The sequence below is a fragment of the Ursus arctos genome, unplaced genomic scaffold (genome assembly GCF_023065955.2).
Source record: "Ursus arctos isolate Adak ecotype North America unplaced genomic scaffold, UrsArc2.0 scaffold_19, whole genome shotgun sequence".
Classification (NCBI taxonomy): domain Eukaryota; kingdom Metazoa; phylum Chordata; class Mammalia; order Carnivora; family Ursidae; genus Ursus; species Ursus arctos.
The window spans coordinates 46,478,123-46,488,211 of NW_026622863.1; the positions used below are offsets into that span (position 1 = coordinate 46,478,123).

At 52.3% G+C, this 10,089-nt stretch overlaps 1 protein-coding gene across 1 annotated transcript; it reads right to left on the minus strand.

Annotated features, from left to right (window-relative positions):
* Positions 1-5,262: 5,262 nt before the first annotated feature.
* Positions 5,263-9,702, minus strand: LYPD3 (LY6/PLAUR domain containing 3). Its single transcript, XM_026481723.4, has 5 exons — positions 9,564-9,702; positions 8,815-8,946; positions 7,871-8,041; positions 7,365-7,526; positions 5,263-6,505 (listed from the first exon to the last, which is right to left on the minus strand). The coding sequence occupies exons 1-5, from the start codon at positions 9,646-9,648 to the stop codon at positions 6,018-6,020; spliced, it is 1,038 nt and encodes a 345-aa protein (XP_026337508.1). The 5' UTR covers positions 9,649-9,702; the 3' UTR covers positions 5,263-6,017.
* Positions 9,703-10,089: the final 387 nt, after the last annotated feature.

Sequence of the window (10,089 nt, forward strand, 5' to 3'; positions counted from 1 at the left end):
GAAGGGCTCAGTGCCACGACCCCCCACATCCCCACTTGGGGGGCTTCTCACCAACTGTAGATGGAGGCTCCCACAGGTCCCTCCTTGGGTTCAATTAATTTGCCAGGGCAGCTCACAGGACTCGGAGAAACATTTTACTTACTACATCACCAGTTTATTATAAAAAGTAGAACTCGGAACAGGCAGAAGGAAGAGACGCATAGGGCGAGGTATGGGGGACGCTCCATGCTCTCCGAAGGCACCACTCCCCCCACATCTCCAGGAGATCACTGACCCAGAAGCTCTCCAAACCCCATCCTTTTGGGTTTTTATGCAGGACTTCACTGCATAGGCAAGACTGATTAAATCACTGGCTCCTGGGGACTGATTTTGATCCCCAGCCCCTCTCCCCTCCCAGGAGCTCAGACCCAGTGGGAATGAAAGTTCCAACCCTCTAATCACCTGGTTGATTCCCCAGGCAACCAGCCCCCACCCTTCGGCACTTTCCAGAAGTCACCTTATTAACATGAACTCAAGGGTGAGGGAAAGGGGTTTGTTAGGAATATGAAGACACTTTTATTGCTCTTATTCAGGAAATTCCATAGGTTTTAGGAACTCTGTGCCAGAACCCGGGCCAAAGACCAAATATACATTTCTTATTATAAATCAAAATATCACAGCATCTATTATTGGCTCCTGCCTGAATCAGTCACTTTTTTGAAGGTTCCCAAATGTTCTGATTTTATCACTCCCTCTACATTGACTTGCTGACTTGTGCTTATAAGAAAGAGCTTTCACTTATTTATTTATTGACTTACACCATTTTTAAAAAAGATTTCATTTATTTATTTTGAGAGAGAGAGCGCGCGCGCGCACGCGCACGCGCAGGGTGGTAGGGGTGGGTAGCAGAGGGAAAAGCAGACCCTGCACTGAGCACGGATCCTGACTGGGGGCTCAATCTCACGACCCTCAGATCATGACTTAAGCCAAAATCAAGAATCCGACACTTAACCAACTGAGCCACCCAGATGCCCCGACTTCAACTCACACCCTTAATATCACTATGTAGTTATGGATCCCTCTTTATTCAATGGGTTAGAACCCTTTATTATCATTTAACTTGGTGCTCAACTTGCCCCAGATTCGGTGATAGAGAATTTCGATGTGTCCTTTGGACACATTCTTTGACTAGTTTCTTACTTTGTAGGTCACCTCTGTTTTAAAGATGAAGAAACTGAGGCACAGAGGACTTGAATAACTTGCCACGTTATACTGATGGTAGCCACAGGACCAAGATTTGAAGGCAAGCATTGTGGGTCCAGAATCTAAGCTCTTAGCAACTCAACCACAGTGTGTCTTTACCGGGGCCAAAACCATGATTTCTTGTTCACAGCCATATCCCCACCACTCGTCACGATGCTTGACCATGGTACATGTTAAAAATGTATGAAGGGTCGTGTCTGCTTGTCTCCCTCTCCCTAGGCCCCTCCCCCGCCCGCATGGACTCCTGCGTGCGCGCATTCTCTCTCTCTCAAATAAATAAATAAATCTTTTTTAAAAGTGTATGAAATCTGGGGCACCTGGCTGGCTTAGCTGGGAAGAGCGTGCAACTCTTAATCTCAAGGTCATGAGTTCAAGCCCCATGTTGGGCATAGAGCCTACTTAATTAAAAAAAAGGCATGAAATGAATAAATGAGTACGAAATGAATAAATGAATGAATGACCCATCTGTCATATCCCTCAGGTCCTAACTTCCCTCCTTCCCAACTTTAAATCCATTCTGAATCACGATAGTCTCTCTGTTGGCGTGCACGCTCAAGCCCCCAGCTTTGTCCTATTGACAAGGCAACTTGCCCATGTCCCCCTTTCCACCTGCTCAATGCCTGTACCCACGTAAGTGACAAAGCTGGAGAAAAGTCACACAACCCTGCTGGAAAGTCTTCCTTTAAATTCATGACTCATAACCTCCAGTGGGCCCTTAATTCTGCCTAGAAGTCAGCCTACACAGTCGAGTCCATTTCCCTTGTCTGCACTCTGATTTCATACCTTCTCAGCTCCCCCACAAAGCGACTCCTGTTACCCCCTTGGACATCAAACAAGCGAGGAACAACTCAACATGATCCGTCTTCAGGGAGATGCACCCCAAAACCACCAGGAGATACTACAACATATCTACAGATGGGCTAACATTTAAAAGACCTCCAGACGGGGCGCCTGGGTGGCACAGCGGTTAGGTGTCTGCCTTCGACTCAGGGCGTGATCCCGGCATTGTGGGATCGAGCCCCACATCAGGCTCCTCCGCTAGGAGCCTGCTTCTTCCTCTCCCACTCCCCCTGCTTGTGTTCCCTCTCTCGCTGGCTGTCTTTATCTCTGTCAAATAAATAAATAAAATCTTTAAAAAATAAATAAATAAAATAAATAAATAAAAGACCTCCAGACGACACCGTATGTTGACGAGAATGTGGAGTTACAAGAATTCTTGTTCATTAGCAGGACTGGGGAACAGTCCAACCGGTTTTGAAGAGAGTCTGGTAGTTTCTTCCTGAGATGAACCCCCGCCAATCCTGACACAGCAGTTCTCCTGCTGAGAATTTTCACATGAGCAATGAAAGCTTATGTCCATAAAAGTAAATGTACAAGAACGTTCATAGCGGGCTTTATCCATAAGAGCCCCAAACTGGAAACAGCACAGGTGTCCACCAAGAAAAGAATAAACAAACAAACCATGATATTCCACATTCTGTGGAGAGAACAAACGAGGACATGCTGTTATGTGTCTATTCATGCAAAGTTCTAAGGCTTTAGAGGTTGAGTACTTGAAACGTCTTAGCGCGAGTTGAAATGTGATATAAGCATAAAACACACAAGGCATTCCAGAGACTGGGTACAAAAACCCCATAAAATATCTCATTAATAATGGTTTTATATGGATTACTTATTTAAATGATAATATCTGTATATAGGAGGTTAACGTCCATTATTGAAATTAACCACACCCATGGGACGCCTGGCTGGCTCAGTTCGCAGAGCATGGAACTCTTGATCTGGGGTTCAAGCCCCATATTGGACATGGAGCCTACTTCATCAAAAAAAAAAATTTTTTTTTTTTTTACTTTATAAATAAGGCTAAAGCAGAACCACGTATATTTCTAACATTTTACTGGAGCACTAACTTCTAGAACCACTCAAGGATTACCTGGTTCTCGGGGCGGGGGGGATGTAGCTTTGTATGTCCTACTACTGATTAGGGCCCTGCCTCTTTAAGGTTTAGATTTAACTATGCAAACGATAAAAAGATTGATAAACTGCAAGCAATTTTGCCCGGTAAGATGCAAATGATTCCAGCTGTGAATGATTTCTGCCCAGTAGACAACGGAACCCCAACACCGCACCTGTCAGGGGTATGGCAGGAGAGGCTCTAGAGAGGCCAGCACTCCGTCTGAACTCAACTCAGCCGAAACAAAGAGCAGTTGAGTTTTTAAAAGGTGGGGTGATCGGAGATCTTAGGTCATCTGTGTTTGCTAATTGGCTTTCCAAAGGAAAAGGAAATTTGCTAGTATCTCCGTGACAGGAGGCAGTTTTACAACTTGGAGGAAGGTGCCCACAGAAGCGAGGCTCTCACCCCACAGGGGAAACTGGGAGGCAGGGGTGCTATCTCCTTTGATACTTATATTTCAAAGAGCTGGCTCCCAGGTCCTAGAGAAAGACATTTTCTGGGCTGTAAAGCTGGCAGGAGGCTTTTAAAGACGTTTACATACATCTCAGAGGGCCAGAGAAGGAATTTATAATGACAAGTTTTCTAAAGTGAATGCTCTAAGAAAAGCGAGGTCTGGGGCTTCTGTGGTGAGGCCATCTGGATTCTGGAAGGGCCCGGGGTGAGAGGGAGGTCAGGGGCTTAAAAGCGGAGAGAAGCCTATTTCAAGTTTAGTCAAGCTGAGGGAAAAGTTACGGCCATGGCCACCGTGGTCACGCTCTGTAAAGCCGGTCTGCTTGGGTGCAAATCTGGGTTCTGGTACTTATTAGCTGGGTGACCTGGGGCGAGCTTCTCAACCTCTCTGGGTCTGGTTTCTTCCTCTTGTAAAATGCAGATGATTAATACTTACCTCACAGGGTGGCTGTGTAAATTATGTTAATCCAGGTACAGCACACAAAACAGTACCTGGTACACGGATTACTTGCTGTGGGTAAATTCCTTTACCGTTCCGAGCCTCAGTTTCCCCAATCAACCCATCTGAGAACGTATATGGACAATTAAACGAGACTCTGGATGCAAACACCCTTAGTTCAGGCCTGGCAGTGTGGTAAGACTATTAAAGGTGATTAACATTCCACAACTAGAGTTACTATTACTGTTGGTCATGCTCTTGTTAATTTCCTTTTTTGTTCCTATAATCGTCATTTAGTATTGTGTGGTCATACTCCTCCTCATTAATAGTGATACTGGAAATATGATTATTATTCTGCTGTTGCCCACATCTGGTCACCCTTCCATCAAGCAGTCCCAAAGTCTGCCAGGGCCTCCGTCCCAAGCCAGGCATTCCCTCCCAGGGGCCTCTACGCCTTCATCTGATTAAAAGAGATGGAGGTGGAGCTCAGGCCCCAAGTCCCCAACATGAAGCAGAGATTGACAGCAGCATCCTGGAGACCTCTGGACAAGTGGGATGCAGTGGCTAAGCCCACAGAATAATTTTTTTTTAAGATTTTATTTATTAATTTGACAGAGAGAGACAGCCAGCGAGAGAGGGAACACAAGCAGGGGGAGTGGGAGAGGAAGAAGCAGGCTCATAGCGGAGAAGCCTGATGTGGGGCTCGATCCCAGAACGCCGGGATCACGCCCTGAGCCGAAGGCAGATGCCCAACCGCTGTGCCACCCAGGTGCCCCCCCACAGAATAATTCTTAAGAAGCCAAACAGATGGGGACGCCTGGGTGGCTCGGTTGGTTAAGCGTCTGCCTTCGGCTCAGGTCATGATCCCAGGGTCCTGGGATCAAGCCCCGCATCAGGCTCCCTGATCAATGGGGAACCTGCTTCTCCCTCTCCTCCTCCCCCTGCTTGTGCACTCTCGTGCTCTCTCTGTCAAATAAATAAAACCCTTAAAAATAATAAGTAGCTTTCACAGATTAACCTAGGCCTGTAATGGTAGTCATACCATTAAAAAAAAAAAAAAAAGTCAAGCAGATGACAAGGTGGGCGGGAGCTGGGGATGGTGTACCACCCATTAAACAAAGCTCCCCTCTGCTCCCAAACGTTGCTAAAAGCCCCATTCACCCTCGTCACCGCTTAATGGTTCCACGGGGCATCCCCCTCACCAGTGGGATCACCCGCAAGCTGGCTAAACCCCAGGAAATGAAAGTTTAAACCCCAACTCCCCCCTGGGTTGTGGTTCTAGACCTCAGCTTCTCTGTTAAAGGTCTGGGCATTCCCACCCTAGCTCAGCTAAGAGGTTACAATAAGAGGTTAGTGTAAGAAATGAGTCCTTCAAAACACTATACAAAGGAATTAAACTTTTATTGAGACCTTTCTGTGCCAGAAGCTGACAACACAGGGGCATAAGGCACGGTCCCTGCCCTTGAGGAGCTCACAGTCTACTAAGGAAGTCAGATGCCCAAACGATTGCCACAGAGATGGGGGGCAGGGGCAGCAGCCAGCAGAGGAAGGCACGATTATCCCGCTCCACCCCCCATATTCCAGATTGGCTATAAGAAGGCAAATAGGAAGCTTATCATTGTTTCTCCCATCTTCCCTGTGACAGCCCTTACTTTTCTCGGTCCTCGGCCCCATGAGGCGAGGAGGGAGAGACAAAGATGAGGGAGATATTTGCTGCCTTCGAAAAGCTGCAACACCCTGGCAGGATATAGACAATAATAACTTTCTTTCCCAAAGCCGCAAACCAGTGCAGCAGAAGCCGGGGAGAGTCGGGGAGATTGGAAGAACAGGGGCTGGGCCAGCCCAGTCCAGTCCGGGAAAGGGAAGGAATGGGAAGAGAGGGTGCCCAGGGCCAGTGAATAGGGCAAGATGGAGGTTTCTAGATGGAAAAACTCATAGTAAGTTGCCAGCAGCCACAGCCAACAGAGGGGCCGCCAACCCAATGGAGAAAGTTGCAGCGCCTTTACTATAGGCCACATCTTTTGTAGAGTACTGCCCCATATTACTACGGTCCTGGTGGCCAGCAGCACCTCCAGCCAAGCTAGACTCCCCTTTCCCGGAGGTCTCAGGATGTACTTCCTGTGGAGAAGTCTGGCTGGCTGGGGCTGAAGTGGGTTTGGTGGTAGAGACAAGAGTGGTTGGGGTGGGGGTAGAAGTAGTAACGGAGGTGGTTGGGGCCACAGTGGTGGGCTTAGGAGCGGGCAGCAGGACAAGGGGTGGGATCCGAGGGGAGAAAAAGGTCTTGTTGTGAAGGTCCGAGTTACAGCGGGACCCCTGGCAGCAGGAGCCACTGAGTGTGAACCCTGGGCCTGTCACCACATCCCGGGTGCAGAACTCGTCCTGAACACAGCCCCGAACAGGCAAGGATACAGTCACATTCGCTGCAGGAGGGAGACACAGGTAGGCCAGTGGTGGGAAGGTTGCAGAGCCAGAATGAAACTTTGGGGCAAGACAAGGGCAAGAACCCCCAAAACGGGGGACAGAAGGGCTCTGCATCCATGAATCCAAAGTCTCAATTCAGGCCCCCCTTTGAGAAACTCTGTCCCACTGTCTCTGACACATGGTGAACCACATTTCCCACTTTTGAGAGGAAAAGTGTGTAGGATGAACTACAAGTCCCACAATGCCTTGGGAGAAAAGTTGGGAAAGTCTGGACAGGGATACACCTCTCACAAGACCAAAGAGCCCCACAAACTATCCCTACATCCCTCTCTTCGTTTTTTCCAACTCTATCCCTTCCACCCCCACCCCTGCCAAAATTTAGTCTTAAGAGTTCAGAACTACAACTCCCGTAATACACCTGGAAAAAGAGGCTTTTGAAGCACTTCCCCCAGGGTTCCCTGAGGCAGAGGCCAGGAGGATGAACTACCTCTCTCCTAAGTGGTTAGGTGGGGGGCCCTAACCCCTTGAGTTTTAAGGGGTCGGAACTAGAGCCCCTGCAATTTAGAAGCTTGGAGGCTTCCATTTCCCATAGCATATCGTCCCATTCTGCACCTGGCAGGCCTCTACGGAATGTATTAAAAAAAAAAATTAGGACGAAAGCACCCGTAGTCCCATGCTACGTTTGGGATAGAGCTGCATTTCCCATGACGTTCTCAGGCAAGACAAGAATATAGGCCTACAGCTTCCAGAACGTGTTGGAGATAGGGGAACTCTTTGGGTAAAGGGCTACCCAACGCCCATGAGGCTCAGAGAGGCTACCACAACTCCTGTCGACCCCCGTGCTCCCGACTCGCTCACCTGCCGTCAGGGTGACGTTACCGTCGAAGCAGCCCTTGTAGACGCGGTCGCTTGCGTTGTAGCAGCTCACGACGGGCGGCGCCGTGCCCTGGCACGCCTCGCGGCTCAGCCCCACGCAGCTGTAGCACTCGGCACCATTGGGCTGGTACGCACTCTCATTGCCTGCGAGCGGAGCGGGTTGGAGGGAAGGGGTCCAGAAGGTTCCGAAAGCACAGCTCCGCCAGACGGTCCCTCCAACCTAGGTCTCCGCCCCTCGACGCACTCCTGGCTCGGCCCCCAGCCCCGCCCAGGGTGTGGCCCGCCCCCACCCAGTGCCCCAATCCCTCCCTATAGCCCCGCCCCAAGCGTCTCGCCGCACGAGGCCTCCAGCGACGAAGCCCCGCCTGCCGTCGCGTGGCCCCGCCCCCAGCCCGTGCCGCGTTCTCCCGCCTCCGGGTTGGGATCACCCTAGTGGCTCAGCCTCGGTGTGGCTCCGCCCCCGAGCCTAGGGCCCCGCCCCCACCGACCTGCGGGGTTGAGCGCTCGCGACGTGAGGTTGAGTTTGGTGTTGCAGCGGTCCTGGGAGCACTGCTGCAGCTGAATGAAGGCCAGAAGCCCGTAAAGGTCCAGGCCGCGGTCATTCTTGCCCGGAAGTCCCGAACCGCAGCCCCGCACTGCCACTGAGAACTGCCCGTGGACTGCGAAGAAGAGGGGCGGGGTCAGGGGCGGAGCCTCGAGTGGACCCCCCCTCCGTCCCCCCCGCCCCGGTCCCCAACACAGCCGGGCCAGGGTCGAAGGCAGGGGCCTCAGAAAGCCGATCGGAGGGGAAGGAACGACAGACGGAGGCGCAGAACCTCAAAGAGCTGAGTGCGAGGGAACAGGCAGGCTGACAGACTGGCCACAACCGAAGGGGTAGCGTCAAGAGTGGAGTAGGATGGGGCCGGGCGATAGAGGGACGGAACCGCCGAAAGCATCCTAACAAGGAACTGGGAGCCTGACAGAAAGGGCACAGGAGCAGAGACAGGTGGGGCCTCCCAGGAGCTGTAGCCTTAGATAGGGGCGGGATTCCCCCCGGGGTGGGCCAGCGGGGCGGAACCTCAGTCTAGGGAACCGAGGAGGAGACCTCGAGAGGGGTATGCAGCACCAGGAGCCTACCTGGATAGAGGATTCTGGCAGGGACAGGGTGAGTAGGGAGGTCTCAGGGGTGGGGCGGAAATGGATAGGGTGTGCCCTTGAAGGGGAGCAGGTCCCAAATCCGGGCTCTCCCAGGTCACCCCAGTCAGGTAGCACCTCTCAGCCCCACGCCCTAACGGCGCGGTTGTGTTGAAGGGCTCCAGCCAGGCTGAAAGGGACGCAGGGAGGGCGTTGATTGGATGTGGACAAATTCAGAAGAAGGGGTGGGACAAAAGGAGGCGGGGCCCGGCTGGGGAAGATTTGTAGGGGGACGAATGGATCAGAAGGTCCCACTCACTGGTCTCCACCGCTCCCACGGCCTCTGTGCAGACGTCCACGCCCGGCGCGCACTTCACCGTCTTGGTCTTCTGCGGAGAGCATCCGTCATCTGCTTTCTGCACGCAGCTGTAGCACTCCAGGGCCTGCGCTCCTGGGGAGGCAGGGCCGAGTAGAACTAAGGGATCCCTACTGAAGCCTCCTCCCGGAAAGGAGAAATACTCCTTCCCATGCCCTCTGTCCCCGGGACGGGACAATGCTGTTGCCCACCGTTTTCCAGGACAGGAGTAAGGAAAACCTCCCCAGAAATCTGGTGCCCCTCTCCTTCAAGCCCCCTATGCCTGCAGTGGGAGCATTCTTCCCACAGCCCCTTATGTTCAAGATGGGGGATCCCTGCTATGGATGGGAGGGACACCTTCCCACAGTTCTCCGTCTGTGATGGCAGAACCCTTCCCACAGTCCAGGCAGCTCAGTGAGAAATCCCTTCCCACTGCCCCTTCTGACCAGGGCAGGGGCTCCTTCCCACAGCCCCCACCTTCTCAGGATGGAAGAACTTGTCCCACAGTCTCCCAGGGCAGGAATCCTCCCCACATTTCATCTGCCCAAAGTGGGGGATCTCTCCCACAGCCCCCTTGACAAGAGCAGATGATCTTTCCCACAGCCCCCTCTGCTCAGGACGGGAGATTGTCCCCACAGCTCTCCCTGTAGGAGACAGCTCCTTCCTTGGACCCCTTCTGTACCCCCTCCATCCCCTCCTGGCAGCAGACCCACCTCCTCCAAGAAGGAGCAGCAGCAGCAGCCGCCAGCCTGTAGTCCAGATCACTGCCTGGGCACCTGCTTTCCTGGCAGGGTCCATGGCTCCGTCCTGCTCCCTCCGCGTCCCCCCTGGGTGTGCCGCCTCCCAACCTGGGCCCTCTTACCTGAGCCCAGGATGAGTAACCTCCCCCCAGGCAACCCTGGCCTTGCCCAACCAGGCCAAATCAGCGTCCGCCGAGGGGCGGGGCACCCACCCATGGGTGCGTCACCCACAGCTGCAGAGGAGGGAAAGGGCGGGAGTCAAGTTTCCCTGACTATTCCCAGGAGAAAGTCTGTGTGTTTGGGGGGTAGAGGGAAAAGTACTGAGGCTCAGGTTGGGAAAAGGGTCTGCTTGACACCTGGCACTCCTGAAGTATTTAATGAGTACTTAACCACGTGCAAGCTTTGGTTTGGGCAACTGTTGGAGGTTAAGACAGAACCAGTGCCCATCCTCACGGAGCTCACTGTCTGATGGGGGAGACAGATATTAATTAAGTAATCA